Source organism: Polypterus senegalus, chromosome 7, assembly GCF_016835505.1.
Source record: "Polypterus senegalus isolate Bchr_013 chromosome 7, ASM1683550v1, whole genome shotgun sequence".
Taxonomy (NCBI): domain Eukaryota; kingdom Metazoa; phylum Chordata; class Cladistia; order Polypteriformes; family Polypteridae; genus Polypterus; species Polypterus senegalus.
In genome coordinates, this window is record NC_053160.1 from 160,251,815 (window position 1) to 160,273,753 (window position 21,939).

Consider the following 21,939-nt stretch of genomic DNA (forward strand, 5'->3'; position numbering starts at 1 on the left):
CTCTAGTTAGAGGGTGTAACAAAGGCGCTATATAGGCGCCTGACCCGACACAGAAAGACACAGAGGCACGTATAAAAAGTACAATGACTTTTATTTTTCTTTAGCTGTGGGACACGTCTTCTCCGTGCCACACAGCCCAAACACAGTCCCAAAATCACCAAGCACAAAACACAATTCTTCACCTCTCTCCACCACTCCTCCCAGACAAGCTTCGTCTCCTTCCTCCCAACTCTGGCTCGTCGAGTGGTGGTGGCTGGGCCCTTTTATAGTCCACCTGGAAGCATTCCAGGTGATTAACCACCGGGTCCTAATTGCACTTTCGGATGGGGCTGAAGACTCGTCCAGCCAAGCTGTGGAAAGCAGACAGCACCCCCTAGCGGCCACCCCGGGCCCCAACCAAGCTGTGGAGGACTCCATCTCCCATGGAGCCCTGCGGGCGGTTGGGGAATCACCGTCGGCCAGGGAGGCTGCCACCAAGCGTCCCGGGGGAGGTACTGGAGTGCCCATGGTGGCTCCCCCGGAACATAAGCAGCAGTGGCGTCCCTGCTGGGCATGGGACCCGGCTGTTCTTCACAAGGGAAATGTAGTGTAACCCAGCTAAAGATGTTACACCATATGCATTAATAGTACTTCAATTTGGAATACCTAAAATGTACCCAGGTCAAGACCCTAATTGTAAGCATTTTAACATCAATGAGCATCAGGCTTTGCTCAGTCATGTGTTTAGGTTTGCCCCACAATAAGATCATACTGAAAGAAAAATCTTTGCTTACTAGTCACACAGTATTACAACCACAATAACTCCTAATGCTCTTGTAGCAGTATTTAAAATATCTGATGGAATAATATTACGGGAAAAAAGCTGGAAAATGTTATCTAATCAGAAGTAAAAATCCATCCATATTGCTGTCCAAAGCTTCTTTAGAACTTTGTAAAAATGTCAATATTGTTAAATAAGTAGCCACGGCTTCTACTAACCTGTAAAATGCTTCAATATCTTTTGAAAGACTTCTTCATATCGGGATATTCAGTTTCATAGCTCTCTCTAGATGGGTTAGAGATGGTTTTGAAATAGGATTTTCTATGATGGTAATAATTGCATGCTTAACTTATCTCTCTATTATAAAGAAAATCTTGAAAGGGAGACTAGGGAGACGAGACGTGATCTTCTCGGAAGACAATTTGACGTCCCGTGAGAGACACTTTACCATCACGCAAAGACAATTTGACATCTTCTCAGAAGACAACATAACATCCTGCGAGAGGCACTTTAACGTCATGCGAGACAAGGCAGTGAGACAACATTTAAAACAAGTTCACGGACATCTAACCAAGCAGTTGATGGAATGCTTTTGGCAGACGCACATCATTTGCTCCCAGGTCTTAAAACAACAACAAGCAGAACTCACAGCTTGCCAGCAGAAGATCTGACTGCTTCTCCTTAACGTGCGTTCAGCCCTAGTTCGCTGAGACGCGAAGTGACAAAAGGAAAGCTGCTGTACAGGCTTTGAAATGATCGACGCAAAGCGCGACAAGCAGAAAACACAGCTCGCTAGCAGCAACAAGCCAGCAGATGTTCCGACTGCAACTCCTTAGCATGCGTTCAGCCCCCCTTCACAACGCAAGCGGCAGAGACACGAAGTGACAAAAGGGCAGCTGCTGCACAGGCTTTTAAATGATTGACGTGCAGTGCAACAGAAAGAAAACGCAGCTCGCCAGCAGCAGAAAGACAGCAGATGATCCAACAGCATCTCCTTAGCATATGTTCAGCCACACACCCCCAACCCCCTTCACAACATGAGCAGCGTTATACGTCCTGCAAGAAAAGATTTAACCACGCCCGGGGCTGGAAATAAAGGACAAGTATTGTTTTTACAAAAGTTGTAAAGTAAAAGTGAAAATAATGCATATGTAACAATTCCAAAGAAAATTACAATCTCTTTAAATTGTATATCCGGTAAACAAAACCCGGGGGTGGGCGAGCGAAGCCCCCTAGTCATATTTACTGTAATTTAATACAATTAATAAATAAAACCAATTATAGGAATTGTAACACAAAAACGATTATTCTGACTCATTATGTCTTACTAAAGACTTGTTGGAAGCCACAGATAACAGTGAACAACAGTACCTGACCTGAATGTAGGAACAATGCCTGGGCACATTCTTCTGGATGCAAAAACTTGAATCTTTTATAACATCCCAAAATTTTGTTGCATAGTTGTTTTAAATCGTTTGTGCCATAAAGTAAAAAATCACATTCCAGTCTGCAAGGGCATAATCTTCTTGGGGGTAAAAAAAGGTCAAGACAGGAGCATTACCAATAAGCAACTAAAACAAATTAAAATAAAGACAAAAGCGAAATTAAAATATTAAAACATACCAGCTTTTATTGCCGCTTGTTTAGAAGTTGACAGTGCAAGACAAAAAGCAAATATAAATAGTTAAACTGTATACATAACATTTGCAGAAAGTTAAAAAACGAACATTAAAACAATAACTGCTTAATATATATTTATAATAAATAGTTTTTGCATTCTGTATTTACAGGTTTACACATTAGGCACATTTGAATATTAATTCAAAAAAAAAAAGCAGAGTACTGCAAATAAATGGACTATATACTCTGCTAATGCAAAATAAATGACCATATGCCTGGTTGCATTTCTTTCATTCTCCCCAGAAAAAAATATTAAGCAAACTCAATTTTATAACAATCTACTGTGAACAGAGAATATATGTACAGTATTTTAGGTAGGCAAAGCAAAATTAAAATTCCACATCATAAAGGTTTTCAAAAATATACATTTGTTATACATGAAGAATAAAAATTACAATCTGATACAAAAACATTGAAAAAACATGATACATTAAATGCTCATATTCTTGTCAATTCATTTTTGTGTATTCATAACCTTTTTGACTATAAACAGTGCCATTTCATTAACCACTGCATCTCATACAAGCACAGAACAATTAATGAGAATATTTACATTTAGTGATAATGGTGTTAGTGGCTTTATACCAAAAAAAAAAATAATAAAAATGCTGTAACTTTTTATATCAGAATCATTTACTGGATAAAGGGACATGATGTTTGTAAGATTTGCTGTGAACTGAGGCTCGTTACTGCACATCCTAAATTTTTTATTATCTTTAAAGTCTGGTCAATGAACGCTTCAAAAGGCATTACATTTACTGTATTACGTTTTAAATGACAGTCTAAATCAAACAGATACTAATGTCCTGATTGTTCGTAATTTGAAACTAACTTGCTTTTAATAAAAATAAGTTTGATACATTTTACTTAAAAATGTACATTTAAAATAAAGTATAATTAACTACTCTGGTTTTATTTTCTTCTCATCCAGTTTTGGACAAATTGCTAGTACGAATTTTGAGTATTAAATTGTACTCATGGGGTTAGCATACATATGAAGGAGAACAATCTAATGGGAAGGAATCAAACAGAGGTGTAGCAACCATGTTTTAAAAGGCAGTGGGTACTACAAAAACAAGTCACCTAACCAGACAATACACATACACAGCATACTATAAGGCCAGGTATTCAGGGAGTGGGGTATGGTATGATGAAGAATCAGTCAAAGTCTGCCTCAAGCTATTAGCTTTGTCCATTTGTCTGGCTGCTCTTAAAGCAACAAAACTTCACTAAATATTTGGAAGCAACTTACAAGCAGAAAGGATGGGAAGATAAAAACTATGATTACAAAATTGTTTTTGTGCATAGTTGCTAAATATCAAGACCTTTACAAAAATATTCAATCTAACTGACATAAAAAAAATAGGTGCGGCTGAGGTAGCAGGAAAGACTGCAAGCTGGGGGCTATAATATACTCTCTTGTCTTTAAGAAAAAGGTAACAAGTTACATATTTTCTTACCTTCGCTCGGCAGAAATAATATTTGTTAAAAATCTATGCATTGTAAAGTATAAAAAAAGCATATTAGATATAGTTCGCCTAAACATTTCAATATGAAAGTCTTTCAAAAATAGTTTGGTCAGAATATTAGCTCTTTCAACAAAACAAAAAAAAAAAAATAAATAAACCGGTCTTTCACATATTTAAAAATACAAAACACACTCACACCTCATTAGTACATCTCATAACTAAAACGGATGCTAAATATTTAGAGATATAATCAAGATGCTGGTGTCTCTGTACTTTTAAATAATTTAGAAAAAAAAAATCATCAAGTCATCTCCCACAAGAAAGCAATTTAAAGAATAAACATCTTGTCCATCTATCACTTCAGGTGTGTAATATGCATATTGCACAGACATGGATATCTGACTGACGTTAAAATATGCTGTTGGTCTCTTTTAAGACTGAAGTCTGTACGCTCCTTTGTTTTTTTTTTAGCATTCCAGTTGTAATGACACAGGCAGTCAACAATTCAGTCATTTGCCAGTCACTCCCATTCATAGCAAGGCACACTCACAGACATCAGGAAATTTAGCGTCACCAATTAGTTTAGCATTTACAAATACATTTTAGGTGTGGGGAATGGCCTTGGAGACTCCACACATCCAATTTGGAAGATCTGCTTTATACATATATGATTTGTGAGTGCATATATATGTTACATTTATTAGTTTTACGCACATAGATGTACAGGTGCAATTCAATGCACAGGTTTGGCATTCAGAGCTAGACTACTTATCCTCTTACTCTGTAACTAAACAAACAAAACATTTATTATCAGTTTAGTAAACAAGTTACTGACAAAGATAAAACAACAAATGGAAAAAATGCAGACCTTCAGAGCCTACTTATGAAATAAATTATTAGGATCACTACGGTACTTTTAAATGTACAAGTAGTGAAATCTTTAGATGAAAAATACCATTTTGAAATACACTTTTTTACTATATATATATATATATATATATATATATATATATATATCTTCTATGAATAGCACTTTCTAATTTTATATGAATTAAATCTATCCTATATAAAATACCACATATTATATACACATACACACCTATATATTACAATATATTATGTGTACGTGTATTCACTTATGTATACAATTTGTTATCCTTTAGTAACATTGCAGCTTTTAGCCTTCAGTTGATTTTTTGGTTAGATTATCAACAGCTACTCCAGACAAATGTCAGTTTAGTTCGCCATAGAAAACTGTCTTCCATCACCCCCGATTTCACTGGTCACGATTACCTGACTGCTATGGAATGTTCATCTACCATTAAGTGCACAAACCCTGCAATTCACTGCATAAACATACTACTATCTTATACAATAACGTCTGTAGCATTAAAATAACATAATACCAATCATAAAAATAGAATATACAGCTCAAAAAAATTACGATGACCTTTATTTCCACCTACAGCCAACAAACAACTGTCAACCCAAAACACACTTTCATCAGTAAAAAGGTGAAGAATACATTCTGTCTTGTCTTGTCTCTAGATGTAAACTGTGAAGGTTAGTTTTCTTTTTCTTTTTAAGAAAACAAAAATGAAGACTGCATTTTCCACCGGGATGTTCTCAAACACTGCTGTCCTGCAGCAGGGGCTCAATGTCTTCATCGCTGCCTGGCAGCGGGTTGTTGCTCTGACTTGTAACCACACTGCCACTGTGTCTTCTAGCGTTACAAGTCTTCACTGTAACATGGTTATGTTCAGGAATAAATAAGGCAACCAAGAAAGCAAGAAGGACGGCACAAGCACCAAACAGGAATGGGGGACCAGGAATAATTGAACTCTGGGAGTGAAAAAAAATGCAAACACATATTTAGCTGTAAGTACCTGGTAAAAGCCATGATTGATAGATAGATAGATAGATAGATAGATAGATAGATAGATAGATAGATAGATAGATAGATAGATAGATACTTTATTAATCCCAAGGGGAAATTCACAATTTTAATTTTAATATAATTTTTATAATATATTATATTATTTTAATATAATTATATCAGCTTACTTGGTGGACAGTATAAAAATAGATATTAGGATGCATTCAGAGAAATTCAGCTAACGGCTAATAGATCATTTTGGTTTTAGAAAAATGAAATTAAAGCAGACATTGAAAAAATAATGTCAAGATAAAGGCAGCAACACTTGTCATGAAATGAAATCCTTATAGGAAAATTCAAAGTAATAATTTGAAACAACTACAAATAATTTGCTTCGTCTGAAATGATGATTAGCTATGCTGCTATTTCTTGTACTTATTTATTAAAATATATATGCCATGTGTATACACCATCCAGTATTATGTTTTAATAATAATAATATATCCTTGTAATGTTTACATGTAGCCAAACTTGGTGGTCTACTTATGTATGAGTTAAAGGTCACCAAAGAGAAATACTACAATCCTTTACAGTGCATGCGGAAAATATTCACAGTGCATCACTTTTTCCATATTTTGTTATGTTACAGCCTTATTCCAAAATGGATTACATTCATTTTTCTCCTCTGAATTCTACAAACAACACCCCATAATGACAACGTGAAAAAAGTTTACTTGAGGTTTTTGCAAATTTATTAAAAATAAAAAAAACTGAGAAATCACATGTACATAAGTATTCACAGCCTTTGCCATGAAGCTCAACATTGAGCTCAGGTGCATCCTGTTTCCCTTGATCATCCTTGAGATGTTTCTGCAGCTTAATTGGAGTCCACCTGTGGTAAATTCAGTTGATTGGACATGATTTGGAAAGGCACACACCTGTCTATATAAGGTCTCACAGTTGATAGTTCATGTCAGAGCACAAACCAAGCATGAAGTCAAAGGAAGTGTCTGTAGACCTCCGAGACAGGATTGTCTCGAGGCACAAATCTGGGGAAGATTACAGAAAAATTTCTGCTGCTTTGAAGGTCCCAATGTGCACAGTGGCCTCCATCATCCGTAAGTGGAAGAAGTTCGAAACCACCAGGACTCTTCCTAGAGCTGGCCGATCTAAACTGAGCGATCGGGGGAGAAGGGCCTTAGTCAGGGAGGTGACCAAGAACATGATGGTCATTCTGTCAGAGCTCTAGATGTCCTCTGTGGAGAGAGAAGAACCTTCCAGAAGGACAACCATCTCTGCAGCAATCTATCAATCAGGTCTGTATGGTAGAGTGGCCAGACGGAAACCCCTCCTTAGTAAAAGGCACATGGCAGCCTGCCTGGAGTTTGCCAAAAAGCACCTGAAGGACTCTCAGACCATGGAAAAAAATTCTCTGGTCTGATGAGACAAAGATTGAACTCTTTGGTGTGAATGCCATGCGTCACGTTTGAAGGAAACCAGGCACCGCTCATCACCAGGCCAATACTATCCCTACAGTGAAGCATGGTGGTGGCAGCATCATGCTGTGGGAATGTTTTTCAGGAGCAGGAACTGGGAGACTAGTCAGGATAAAGGGAAAGATGACTGCAGTAATGTACAGAGACATCCTGGATGAAAACCTGCTCCAGAGCGCTCTTGACCTCAGACTGGGGCGACGGTTCATCTTTCAGCAGGACAACGACCCTAAGCACACAGCCAAGATATCAAAGGAGTGGCTTCAGGACAATTCTGTGAATGTCCTTGAGTGGCCCAGCCAGAGCCCAGACTTGAATCCGATTAAACATCTCTGGAGAGATCTTAAAATGGCTGTGCACCGACGCTTCCCATCCAACCTGATGGAGCTTGAGAGGTGCTGCAAAGAGGAATGAGCGAAACTGGCCAAGGATAGGTGTGCCAAACTTGTGGCATCATATTCAAAAAGACTTGAGGCTGTAATTGCTGCCAAAGGTGCATCGACAAAGTATTGAGCAAAGGCTGTGAATACTTATGTACATGTGATTTCTCAGTTTTTTTTATTTTTAATAAATTTGCAAAAACCTCAAGTAAACTTTTTTCATGTTGTCATTCTGGGGTGTTGTCTGTAGAATTCTGAGGAAAAAAATGAATTTAATCCATTTTGGAATAAGGCTGTAACATAACAAAATGTGGAAAAAGTGATGCGCTGTGAATACTTTCCGGATGCACTGTAGATTACCACACAAGTAAAAGGAAACTGAACTCTTAGACTCTGCTCTGTTGGGACCTTGAGCAAGGCCCTTAATCTGCAATTGCTGAGCACTTTGAGTAGTGAGAAAAGTGCTATATAAATGCAAAGAATTATTATTATTAACTTGCTTTAAATCACTGATCCTATCTGTGCAAAGTGATAACATATTTAAAAATTTGTAAAAGGCCCAAGCACAAAATAATAACAGTTTCCCATTTTTGCAGTATTTATTTATATAATCATTTTTTATCAAAAAACTACCAAATCATTACATACAGTTTTATAGAGAACACCTGTTTAAACCTTCTGTTATTGCAGCCCTAGCAGGCTAATTGAATTATTTGCCCAAATGTTAGTCATCTCAACAAGGACCCAATATGGGCTCTGAATAAAAAAAAAGAATCAACTGAAAAAAGTGGGTGACTTCCAACTAGGGTGTAAGTTTGTGAATATGCAACAGGGCATATTTTGAACTGTACATTAAAATACTTTTTGCCACTCTAGCAGAGCAAAAAGTAAGTTTATTATTTTCTTTTTTTTTTTTTAAATATAAATGCTGTAGTACATATCATTGGGCACAACACATAAGATAAAACCGCATCATGTATATTAAGATTGTAATACAGAAACATTTAGTTGAGGAAAGAATGAGGAATTCACGTAAAAACATCCTTTTTCAAAGGCAATTTGCATCAATCAATTCTCATTAAATGTCTTTTTGAAAATTCATTAGGCCATGTATACAATACGTTGCAAGAAATGGATACATTTTAAACTGTCACTGTGTATGGACTTCTATATTTATATATCTTTTTTATGAGGAAGTTACATGTCCATGTCAAATTTTATCACAGTCCAATAATCTAGGCAAGTACCATCTTGCATCCACTGATAAAGGTAAATGTGTTTAAAAGCAACAATGCATTCATGACAGAAAACATTAAGGATCCTATAAAAGAAAGCCCTATTCAAAAATGAAATACTTTACAGAATAAAGAAAAACACCCTATAAATTGTAATTTAAATCACTTAACTCAAAGGCACAACACATGAATACTAGTAAATGTATAATGAGTACTGGTAAAGGAACTGAACAAAACCACCTTTCCTATGGAAAGAAGTATGCTGCAGTGAAAATAAAATCATTTGCTGTTAAAAATGATATTTTTTCATATCTTTAAGCCTAGTATGAGATGGAGTGATGCTTTCTACATACCTCATCACTGGGGTCTAGCATAGCAGTAGTTTTATCTGTATGTTGATCGGGAACAATCTCATTGAGCTCCACATGGAACAAAAAGAATATGAAGCCATAGAGGGCCGGTCCAAGACCATTACATAAGCCTCTAATTCCTGTGATCATTCCTTGGACAACACCTGTTCAAAAGAAAGATACATTTTATGGTTAACAATCAAAATTTATGGTAAAGTAAAACATCTAGGTAAGCTGAATCAATTTTAAATCATAATAGATAGCTAGGCTTCTGTTGTGAAGTTATTACAGTTTTAAAAGGTAAAGTTTACACAGTTAAAAGTTCAATCAAAAGCTAACTTTGACCTGTTTTGCATATCCATGACTCACAATAATAAAGAACAATTAGATGCACTTTTTAACCAACAGGAAAAACAGGGAAAAAGTACTACATAAAGCATCCTGAAAAATCCTTAAATGCTTCTAAAATATTTTTTCTTGCACAGAAATTTCTTCATAGGTAAGGCAGCCACATACACTATAACACTGCTGAGGCGTAGTCCATATTAACCAGGATACATTTTAAAACACTGTTTTTACTTTAAAAGTAAAGTAAATTGAAATGTTAACAACTGCTTTTAAAGGAGTCAAATAAGTATAAAGTTGAAAGCAAAACATTGAATATTCATGTTTCAGTGTGGACAAAAAAAAATTGTTCAAATTTATCTGTGTTGGTATAGACTAGGTCTGAGAATGGCAATAATATATTTGTAACTATTTTCTATTTGTAATTTAGAAATGTAAAATATGAATTTAACAATATCTGTGTATAGCAAATGTAAATTTTAAATATTGTGCATGAAACGGGACTAGTAATAATGAAAGTGTCATTCTAAAAATTTAAGATAACCTTATGGTATGATTCATTACAATGGCACATTTATAAAGACCAACAATAACTGTTTGCAGCAAAAAATAGACCAAAGAAATATACTGTCTGTAAGGTCTGCTAAATATTACATTTTTATTACCAAAATTTTAACATAAAAACTTCTGGAAGTCCCCTTTGTGTGCCTTCCTTGCATTTTACATGTACAGTAGTAAAATCTACCCTGTAATAGTTTGTTTTAAAAGTTAGTATTTACAGTATGATCATCCAATTATAATTATTAATTCTCCATTCATCATAGTAACACATACTTTCCTTTAATTATTCAGTAACAATATTCAGCATGAATATTTTATAATAGATGCGTTTTAAACTGAAAATGTTTATCAGCGCAGTGGTTCTGAAGTTTAGTCTCAGGGGGTACTATGGCTGGATTAAGTGGCCTCCTCAGAGTTACTCAGGGACTCAGAAGTGAGAACTTCTGATGTACAGTCTAGTGCATACTCACTACGCCACACTGACTACACATCAATTAAAACCTCTGACATTTGTAATAGTAATGAGAATGAATCTATTTTCTATATTTTTCTAGTCAATCAATGTTCCAACAAGTTGCTATAACCAAAATATAGAATCCCTATGTGCTTAAAGCAAACAATAGGTAAAAAGCAGCTCACATGACATACATGTACTGTATCATGACAGAGTGTGTACTAATCAGTGTTAGCATCAGATGGACAAATACGAGTCAAATACACATTGTGTTGAAAAACAATTTTGCTTTCATATTTTTATAGATTAAATGAATGAGCTTGAATGATCAGGTATTTAATTCAATTTTAAATATTGCACTTCTAAATAACTACCACTAGGTGGCAATGTGATACTGTTAAATAAAACAACTGGGTGAACGCAGTGAAAATAAAATGTTAAAAAATGTAAAAAAAAAAATAAATAAAAAATACTCGATACATTTTGTGAAAACACGTGCCTGATCATGAAAAATCAACCAAGAATGAATGCTAAAGCAATTACATAAAATTATAAACTGCCAGTTTTGCTAAAGGACTCATAATTTATTCTGACACTACATTCACATGCTTGGTAGATTCACAGGAGACTAAATGGGGACTTGCATGAGTGAGTGTGGGTGTTTGAGTGTTTCCTGTGATGGACTGGTACCCCCTTGCACCTGAAGCTGCTAGAATGATTCTCTCAACCCTTAATTGGACTAAATAGATTTGATAAACTAGATATATGCACTCTACAAAACCAAAAACTGCATTATAACAAACAATTTCAGAAGAAAAGTCTGTGGCTACACATTTTGCTTTAAAGGTTAATCAAGATGTGACTTGAGTATAGTCTATGAAAATAGAAAAGTATATATTCTACTATCAAAGCTGTGGGAGCATATCTAATGGATCTCTCTGCTTTGAACTACATTTTATATGAGAAAACTGGGAGATAGGCTGAGGTAAAAAATAAAGAATTAAAGGTGCATATAGTAAAAGAGTGTTATTTATAATGCTGTATTACAGTAAAATATACAATAAATAATAAAAAGCATCCTTTTTCATAATTAAAATATCCGTTCCAATGAGAAAGAGGACATATAGTATGAAACTTCTGCACATCCTTGAGTCTTCTATAATGACACAGCTAGAGTGTAGCTGCAGCTACAATATCAATCGTAAAAGTAAAACATATATATTCATTAAAAGTAAATTCTGCTGTAACCATAATACAGTAATAATGATTGTAATCGAATAGTTTTGATAAAGTTTTTTTTTTTTTTAATTTAAAGATTAGGTTAGAATAGATTCTGCATGCTCTGAACAAACTTCCAATTTATACATGAAGAAAACTTTGCTAAAAGAATAAAAATTCAGTCTCCTTAATTCAATGTTAGCCACTTATATGATCATTCTATTTCATCACTCCCCATCATAATTTTCACTGCAATATTTGAAAGCACAATCTTTCTTACAAGATAAAGGTGACTGGTCTGTGTCATTCCTAATTCAATTAATACCTGCAGCAGCGCTAAAATAAATTTGTTTCAGAAATGCTCACTACAGTATTAATGCAAGGCCACATTCAGACAATGTGGCAACTCCTAAAATCAGTATTCAGTTTAAAATGCCACATTATTTTATATTTCAAGTATACTTTTTAACATTTCATTTGTAGAATCTTTTAAAAGTATGTTAAGCAATAAACTATGATACAGTTTATTATAATATTTCTCAAAAAACACATAAAATGAAAGTCTGTTAACTACATACCTTGCTGATCAGATTCTGCACTTCGAGAGACTAGAGCACTTACAGCTGGAAACGTTATACTTGACATTGCTGCTACTGCTCCTGCTGCCCACACCATCCTGAAGAATAGAAGCAATTTAGTTAGACACAAGATATGCAAAAAGTTGCCAAGTTGTTGGCTTCCAAAACATTTTTAAAACTCTAATGCATGAATTCCTTTATTAGTTTCACTCTAAATCAAAAAAGATATAATTATTTATGGTTTCCATACAATTCTTTTCGAATGCATAAAGAACTAAAACAGCACCTGTTTTGAACTGTAAGTACACTAACAATATGCCAACTCAGACATTTAGTAAGCAAATTATTATTCCACTGTCTTGAAATTAAAACACTAAGTAAACAGTATGACTATGCACAAATGCAAAATCATCTGTGAAAAAAGTAGATCTTAAGCAGACAGAGAGCACAAATTCTCCACTTACCATGGTTCTGAGCCAAATCCATACCAGGCCAGCTGGAGCATTTGAAAGCCTAAACCAAGCAGGACTGTATTTTTGTTGCCTATTGACTTCATAAAGATTCTGAGAAATAATGTCTAATGGAAGAAAAAGGAAAATGAAAAACAGTTTAGCCATTTCACACACAAGTTGTGTACTTTTTAGAAGGTAAAGCCTCTATCAAAACAAAAAGAAACAAATAACCACTTTTTACCCTTTAGTGTAAGTCTTTTACAGACCAAACTACCACAGAAGATAACTGAATATGTGATATACAGTAAACACATAGATGTAAACAGATGTAATAATGTACCAACATAAAAATAATCTGGTAATAGAAAGAATAAAACGTGCACATTTTTTTAAAATGGAAAGTACAGTGAGTGTGATGTGGGGGTCATTCCTGCAATGTAGCTGTCCTTCCACATAAATTTATTCAGGGGTTTGGTTCACCTGGGCTGGTGTTTCCCCCAAGCAGAACACAGCATAGAATAGTGAATGGACCACTAATACAACATCCCCCTCATCCTATCACATACATTTAACAATCCGAGTCTCCCTAGAAAGAAACACCTGCTCCAGCCCTTTTTGCACAGCATGTCTATGCTATCCACCACAGTCTAATTCCATCAAGGTGTGCTAAAAGATGCTACTGAGGCTTCTTTTGCCCACAGCCATGAGACTGCATAATGTCATCTCCTATTCCCTCCATCTTCATCCTTGGCAGTTATAACATACATACCAGCATAGACATAATGTTTATTTATACTACTATTATTGCTTTATTTATTATTCTATGTTGGCGCCGGAGCAAGTGAAATTCTCTTCATAAATCAAATAGGAATGATCTATCTCAGTTTAGTTATGTATATCCTTTTTTTATCTATCCATCCTCTATCTTAAATAGTGACTTTCCTATATGTCTATTTCATATTATATAATGCGGATGCCGTGGCACTAACAGACCAAAGATGAGCAAATCAGGAAGGAGACTTGCAAAGCTAAAAGAGCATTCACTAAAAGTTGCATGGTGTGGTTTTGGAACAGTAAGAAGGTTGATGTCAGAGCATATAAAGTCTCAGCTGGGCTGATATAAGGTGAGCTATGATGATGGGAATGCCAGCTATTTTAGAATTTACAGCTTTCTTAGTCAGTAGCAGAATTTGAAAGATAATATGGGAAAGAGTGGAAATATAGTTCATAAAGGGGCGATGTGTTCATTTCCATTTGGTACAAATAAGGCAAATTAAAAGAACAAACGGTCAGACTCAATGCATCTCTGCTTTCTGATTGCCAGTTTGTGCGCATTATTAGAAGGCATTTAGAGGGTATTTGACACCTGAAAATAATAACAATGCAAATTAATATTCAAAAATAACTAACCTAAGAATAAAGTCTATGATGCAAATTATACTTAAAATGTGAAATTACATAACATGCTGTAAAAATAAAATACCTGAGCTACAATAGAAAGAATTCCAACAGCCGCTATAAAGGCAGCAATACTGATAGATGTGAATCCAATGATCTGCAGAGAGAAGAGGAACATGTGACAACATAAAAATTATTAGAAGACTCAAATGAAATACACTAATACAGTACTGCACATTACATAGTATAATATACTATATACATTAAACTAAAATCCCCTGAAGGTACAGTATACAGTATTTTCCCAGTAAATAATCCCAACATTTTTGTCTTTACATGCCAAGTTAAAAGAAACACAAATAAAATAAAAGCAAAAAATGCACAAAATTTCTTACTACTCAATAATAAAACATTAACATACTGGTGAAATGGAAAAATAAAAGGGGAGAAAACAACAACATTAATTACCTGTCTTAAATACAGGAAAAAACTCGAGTACTGTCCTGCCTCTGGTAAGTATGACAGAAATACTGTAATGCATATCAGCAGGACTGTTGAATCCTTCCCAACTTTCTTCAAAGACTAGAGCATTAAATAAATAAAATCAGTCACAAAAAGTCACAAAAAGTAAGAAATAATGAGCATTATTAAAAATTCTGTGTTGATCTGTATATAAGAAACATACATTGCATTAATAGTAAAATAGCTCCGTGAAACCTAAACATATTGTTGTTCCATTTACATGAAGGAACCTCTGCCTATTAAATAGTTTTAAGGAATTTCGAGTTCTTAGAACAATGTGCTTTAAATTTCAATAAAACTTCAAATAAATATTTAACAACCAGTGAAAAATCAGAATGAATAAGGCAATGAAAGAAGTGAATGTGTTTTGCTCGGTCATTTTATAGCTTCTAATAATAATGGTATTATCAAGACATGTGATGCTGTATTTATCTGTACTAAAGTACTTTCACTATATTAAGTTAATTCAAGTAGCCTCTGTCAATTTTTTATTTAATTTTTAAAAATCATTGACCTCCGCAGATACATTAGAGTGTTGGTATAGATTTATTGGTATTATTGGTACTAGTTAGGTAGCTAGACAGACAGAATAGAACTATATTTGTTCCCAAGAGGAAATTTAGTCTGATTGTGCTTTGGAGGCTTTTGCATCAGTTTCTCTTAGTGAAATATCAAGCTATTACACATTATGAGAATGCCAAAAAAAAAAAAAGTAATTTACTATTCCGAGCTGTCTGCTTCAATCTGTCCCTACCCTTAAGTACCTTTGTAGTTTTGTTGCTCTGTTTTGCAAAAAAACAAGTGTTCTCCAATTCAGTGCTGTGGGACCCCTGTGGCTTTTTATTCCAACAACTTCTGCTTTTAACTAGACTTCTATTTTATCAAGGATGCAGTTGCTTTCTGGTTTCTACAATTGTTGTATAAATCTATAAATGAAAACTGTATTTGTTAACTATTTATAAAACTTAAGCAATATTTTTAGTGTTAGACAGAATTGGTATTTATCATCTTGCTATTTAAAATTTTGCTCTCACATTTTTTAATGTTAAGTTATTTAACCCACTGTTTACTAGTGAGCACAGTGGCAGATACAACATTTAAGTAGTTGCTCCTCTTTAGCATTCAAGTCATTTGCAACTTTGTTTGTGCTATTCATTGTGGACTGCCAATATATGGATCTAATGAAGGAAGAAAAACTCACCAAAAAAATTAATTGAAAAGAAGGAATTGACAAAATGGTCATTTTGAGTGTTCAAAGCTACTGTATATCAAATTATACAATACTTTCTAAATTTGAGATAAATGTAAATCTCCAACTGCTGTAACTTTCTGAAAACGGAGTGAGTGAAAAGAGGAAAGTTGATTAAACAATGAGATCAATTAAAAAATAAAAATGTATTACTGATTGTGAAACTAAGCACTGTGTCCAAAGCAGATACCCATGAAAACTACCACTGCTTACTGGCTTCTTAATAAAGAAAAATTCATGTGTTTATGTAAACGATATTTTAGCATAGCTTAATTTTTAGTTTTAGTGTTACCCTTTACTGTGAAATATCATAAGTGCTTGTTTTATGATTTACTTCTTAAATAATATAGCAGTATTGAGTGTATCCTTTATCAGGCAACAGAGCATCTCTCTTGAAACTAGGTATGGTGTTTTGTATTTATTTCAGATTTATTTTTAAGATAAATTGATAAAGTACATATAATAGCTAAAACACTGAATTGGCAAATCTTCACTGGAAAAATGTGTATGTTCCATGTTTTTGCATTTTGTATGCTATTTTTAACAAAGTACAATTAAGTATATTGAATATAAAATGGAAAAATGGTCTACATATAACTTTAAAGGTCAATATTTCATTGGGAAGAAAAACACAACACTGGTGCATCACAGACTGAGAGCAAATCTCTAATTAAATAAAGAGCTCAATTAACTGCAGCAATTGATCCTGAATTAATGAAATGGTAGGGAAAAATGAGCAGTCATCAAGTATATTTGAGGTTTGCAAAAGTGTTACTCAGATGTTTATATCATCGTGCTAAGGCCGATATGGCTGGAACATAAAGTTGCAAATAATGTAATAATACATAAAACATTTATTCTGTCTCCTCTTTAGAAGAATCACACGCAAACTGCATTTCACTTTAAATAATTGTAGTCTCTCCTGTATTGTCTTTTAACAATTTTTCTAAAACAATTTTGAAACATCTGAAAGAGACTTCTATACAATAAAATTTAATTTATTGGCACCTTTAATTTGATCGTTTTTACTTAATGTGAACTGACATGACAATCTATAGATGATGACACTACTTTAGTTAAGCTTTTTTTTTTAAATAAGAAACAATTCCAAATTCATCAAATGTTAATTACAACACAAACTGAGCATCAAGAATATGCCCATGTATAAATTTAAAACAAAGTTGTATACATACACCAAAAGGATCTGCTTGTTCCCATGATATAGGTGCTCCCCATGAAACAGGGCGCATCTTCTCAGGCAAAGACTCTGGCACAGCCAAGAGAATAAAGCAAATGTCTGCAAGTGCAATAATTGTTGCAACCAGCACCACCAAGTTATCTCCGTAATTGGTAGATAAATAAGCACCAATTGCAGGGCTTGTAACTAAACTAGCAGCAAAAGTGGCAGAAACCTGAAAGTTAAAAGAAGACAATTATTTCAGTGAGTTATAGACAGATGTAGTGTGCATAATGCAGGAAACAGTACAAAACAGAGCATTTGTACATTGAAAAGACCCACTCACACATATTAACTTATTCTGGATCATTTTGGAATCGCCAACCAACCTAACCAACATGTCTTAGGTACATGAGAAAAAAAAAAAAAATCATGAAAACAGTGAGTAAAATGCATGTGGACAAGGATTGGAGACAGGTGCTACCAAATGGGCTCTGCGACGTCCTATAATATTGGGTTTGCTATAATACGGAGTGGTTTGCTCTAGAGTCCTGCTTTCTCAGACGTTTGCTGTGCACAGTTTGCATGTTCAACCTTTGTCTATGAAAATGTCCTCTGGTAATTTAGATTTGAATATGACCTGTGATGAACTGCACCTTGGCACTGGGATAGGTTCTGGCCTCAAATAAAATATTTCATATAAAGTTTACATATATTTTTTTTTTTACATTGGCAGAACTACAGTTGAATCGTTTTTGCATGCATTTTTTGAAGTTATATCACAAGCAGATTGTTGTGTTAGTCAGAAAGTAATTCTGAAAGGTACTACGCCAGCAACCTGATTTTTTAAAATCAAACACCTTTTCCACCAGACAGTATAGCCTTTACTAAGCATACATGTTTGAGAAATATGCTGGTCCAATTCAAATTATTTTGTAAACAGTCAATGCGGAACTAAGCATCTGCACTGGAAACCACAAGAGGTTCAACCTTGAGAAAGTTACTTAGGCTGACTGTGTTTACACTGTACAGCTGCAAAGATCTGTAAAAGTGTAGCTGTAAGCAAACCTGGAATTATGTTTGCAAGGAAGGTGACTCCATTTCACACAACTTGACATTTTTACATAATAAAATAAATAGATTACTGAGAAACCACAGACAACATCTACATATACACACACAATACATATCGTACATAAAAATATAATTAAATAAAGCTGAAAATAATCATACTAAAAATGAATGTATTTTTAAACCCATCATAACACTCAGGGTTTTCTTTTCCAGGTCTGTGATGTTTTTTGTCTAACACTGAGATGCTGCAGAATTTTTCAAACATCAAGAAGAATCAATCACAATTCCTAGTTTTTCACTAATTTTTACAAACTCTGAATCGGAGTCATATTTGCTTTTACAGCTTTGGGTGAATATTATGTATTTACAATTTTCTCCCTAAATCAAATAAATCTCATTTTGATTATTTTTCTTAGTGTCTATCTCATTTATAAAAGTGCAATTTCTATGAAAACTGTTTTTGATAAAGATATCAATTTAGTAAATATTTATTTAATTGATTAAGGTATGAGAACATACACTTACAATTACAACAAATTCATCGACATAATGGGGCTATAAAGTTTCATTTTTCCCCAGTACTACTGTCAATTACTATAGCAAAAACTATTAATTATATTGCCTTCAACTTTACTTTTGTTATAAAAACATTTCAAATTCGCCGTATTTGTATACCAGCTGCATTGCTCACTTTTACTACTTGGTTGTCCAGTCCTTTCCTATTTTTAATCCTCCTTTGCAAAACTTTCAATGTTATAACACTTGACATTCAAAAGGCACTATTCAAATGAAAAATAAAATGAACACTTTATTAGCTGAGCCAATACCAGAATCCCAGACACTATGCTTTTTATCAAGTTATTATAAGCAAACACGAAATGTCTACAATGTAAATGTCAATCCATGGACTTGCTGAACTACGCTGATCTTTTTTCTTATATTCAAGTCATTCTTATTACTCTAACATTACATGTAACAGCCTGCAGAGTGGAAAAGTCAATTAACAAAAAGGGTACGTTAGAGGTTATGTTCATCTGGACTATGCATAATGAGTGTTCATCGAACTAAGATTTTTGAGCATAAGAATGAACTAACTATGAAAGTTATTAAAACGTTCCATAAAGAAGCATGCTGACTACAACAGCTGTACAAGTAACTGTGATTCACCTCTCAAAGTCTTCTGTGGTTAACTTCACTATCTTGGACTTATATCAGTTTTTGGTGTACACAATGTCACTAACGGACATACTTATTTTACATAAAATTTGAATCAAGAAATTATGTCATTTGGAGTTTTAATTTGTATTATGCCGCTGTTTAGTATCAAATAAATATACAATTTTAGTTGGCATCTTTTTACAATACTGCCTCTGGTATAATTCAGCATTCCTTAATTTTATAGTTTACATAAAAATTTTGAGCCCAGCACAACCCCATATCAGAATATTTTCTGCGTATGCCCAGGAGCAAATTCAATGTAGAATAGTTTTAAAAAAAAAAGAAAAAAGGCATTTTGAAATGAACAAGGATCATTCAAGAAACAGCTCCCACTTGTAAGTACGTAAACCTCAACTTCCAGATTGTTATTTTACTAATAAGTGGAAGCTGAACTGCCTTGAAAACAGGTCTTATTATATAATACATGACATCAATTATGCTAAACAAACCACTGAATCTACTGATTCCTTGTCTCTTTTAGAAAAAAAAGCTACAAAGTAAAAAATTAATGAAAAAGAACAATTCATGTTTACAATGTTCAGACTGCACTTATGAATACAGAACAAAAATCTAACTTTCTTTTTATGACACACAACTGCACAACCAACTCAAGAGAATCATCATAGAAAATTATGGAAATTATACCAAGACAGAAATGCTGTTTCCCAATTCATCCCTTTAATAGGTTTTTCCAAATATTCAAGTTAATTGATTATATTTATTTTAATATCAGGAAAACCTTGAAGTTTTATTATATGTATTAATTTTTATTCTTCTATATATTCACTGAATCCACTTAATCTAATTTCAAAATTGTGAGGAGCTAAAACCTATCCTGTCAGCACAGGAAAATACAGGAACAGGGGTACCTGTCCACCACAGTAGTTATTCATGTGCTCTCTTGTACCAAAGAAAATGAAGAGTCATTAACCACCCTAACCTATGCATATTTTGGGGTGGGAGTAGAAAATTGTAGAGCGCACAAAAAATTCCAAGAATACACAATGATAAGACAACAACTCAAATGCATAACAACATGAGACCAGTCCAATGAAGCTGTAAGGCAGCAGTAACTACTGCATCACTAAATTACAAGTGTATTAACTTTCTGCAATAGCCCAGTGCCACTACAAACTTTTTTTTCCTCATGTAAAACTGCACCTGCAGCTTTTAGAAAGAGAAGTAAAAATATTATAATCAGTCAAGCAAATACATTTAGAATAAGTAATCAAATTAGCTTCACCTTTCTTTGTGTTCGTATATATGTATAGTGTATTATGGATTAATATTGGCAGAATTTTATAGAGGTCTGTTACGTTTTAAATAAAGAAAAAATACAAAAAATAAAATAGAGTTTGATAGTCCAATCAATACAATTAGAAAAACAATTAATACACTATTTTAACATGTAAATTAATATTACCAAAGTATTACACAATTCTTACCAGCCCGTATGCTGTACTCCTCTCATGCTCCTGGGTTACATCTGCTACATATGCAAATATAACAGAAAATGTGACAGAAAAGACTCCTGAAAAAGAAATCATCGCAAAGTACCACCTGCAAAAAAAAAAAAAAATGATTACTTAAAAATCTTATTTAAGAAAAAGCCTTTTAATTCTACATAGACAGGAAGAAATGGAAAAAGATGATCAACTGAGGCAACCCATTCCAGGAGCAGGTTAAAGAAGAAAAAGATCAGTTTTAAAACGAAATGTAAAAATTAACTCATGTTAAGCAAAATATAAAAAACTGATAAAACATTAAACAATTACTACAATGAAAGAGGAAACTCCATATAATATGTCCTATCATTTTAGTAAAAATCCCTCGCTATATTGCGCTTCGACTTTCGTGGCTTCACTCTATCGCAAATTTTATATGTAAGTATAACTAAATATATAACGTGGATTTTTCGCTGCTTCGCAGGTTCTGCGGACAATGGGTCTTTTTACTTCCTGTACAGTACATGCTTCCTCAGTTGGTTTGCCCAGTGGATTTTATAAAAAGGACACTATTGGCGGATGGCTGAGAAGCTAACCAATCAGAGCACAAAGTTAAGTTCCTGTGCGCTGAATGCGGTGTTAACCAGGAAGTCTCGTCTTGCTCATTCAGCATCAATGTGTTTCGCTGTGTAAAGAGTTAACTTTTGTGCTCTTTTGTGTTTATGTGTATAGTCAAGCCCTTCATTAAGGGTCCAAAACGATCTGCTCCTGCTACTGCTTCAGGGTCTGTGCCCAAGCGCCAACGGAAGATGTTAACGGTTGCCGAAAAGGTAAACATTTTGGATTTGTTGAAGGAAGGGAAAAGCTACACCGCTGTAGGACGCTATTACAGCATCAATGAGGCTGCGATTCTTTTTATTTAAAAAGTAGGAAAGGAATATAAGTTGGTGAGTAACCATAATTAATTTTCTACTTACAGTACTTAGTACATGTACGTACATTTAG

The 21,939-nt window shown here is 34.1% G+C and overlaps 1 protein-coding gene across 1 annotated transcript in view; it reads right to left on the reverse strand.

Moving 5' to 3' along the window:
• Positions 1–3,080: 3,080 nt before the first annotated feature.
• Positions 3,081–21,939, reverse strand: part of LOC120532082 (hippocampus abundant transcript-like protein 1) — a 43,746-nt gene continuing 24,887 nt past the window's right edge. Inside the window, exons 6-13 of the mRNA XM_039757987.1 lie at positions 20,935–21,049; positions 17,214–17,432; positions 14,718–14,831; positions 14,335–14,406; positions 12,864–12,976; positions 12,400–12,497; positions 9,247–9,407; positions 3,081–5,751 (exon numbers count right to left, since the gene is read on the reverse strand). Coding sequence (XP_039613921.1) covers positions 5,536–5,751; positions 9,247–9,407; positions 12,400–12,497; positions 12,864–12,976; positions 14,335–14,406; positions 14,718–14,831; positions 17,214–17,432; positions 20,935–21,049 — 1,108 coding nt within the window. The 3' untranslated portion in view covers positions 3,081–5,535. The remainder of the gene's footprint in view (positions 5,752–9,246; positions 9,408–12,399; positions 12,498–12,863; positions 12,977–14,334; positions 14,407–14,717; positions 14,832–17,213; positions 17,433–20,934; positions 21,050–21,939) is intronic.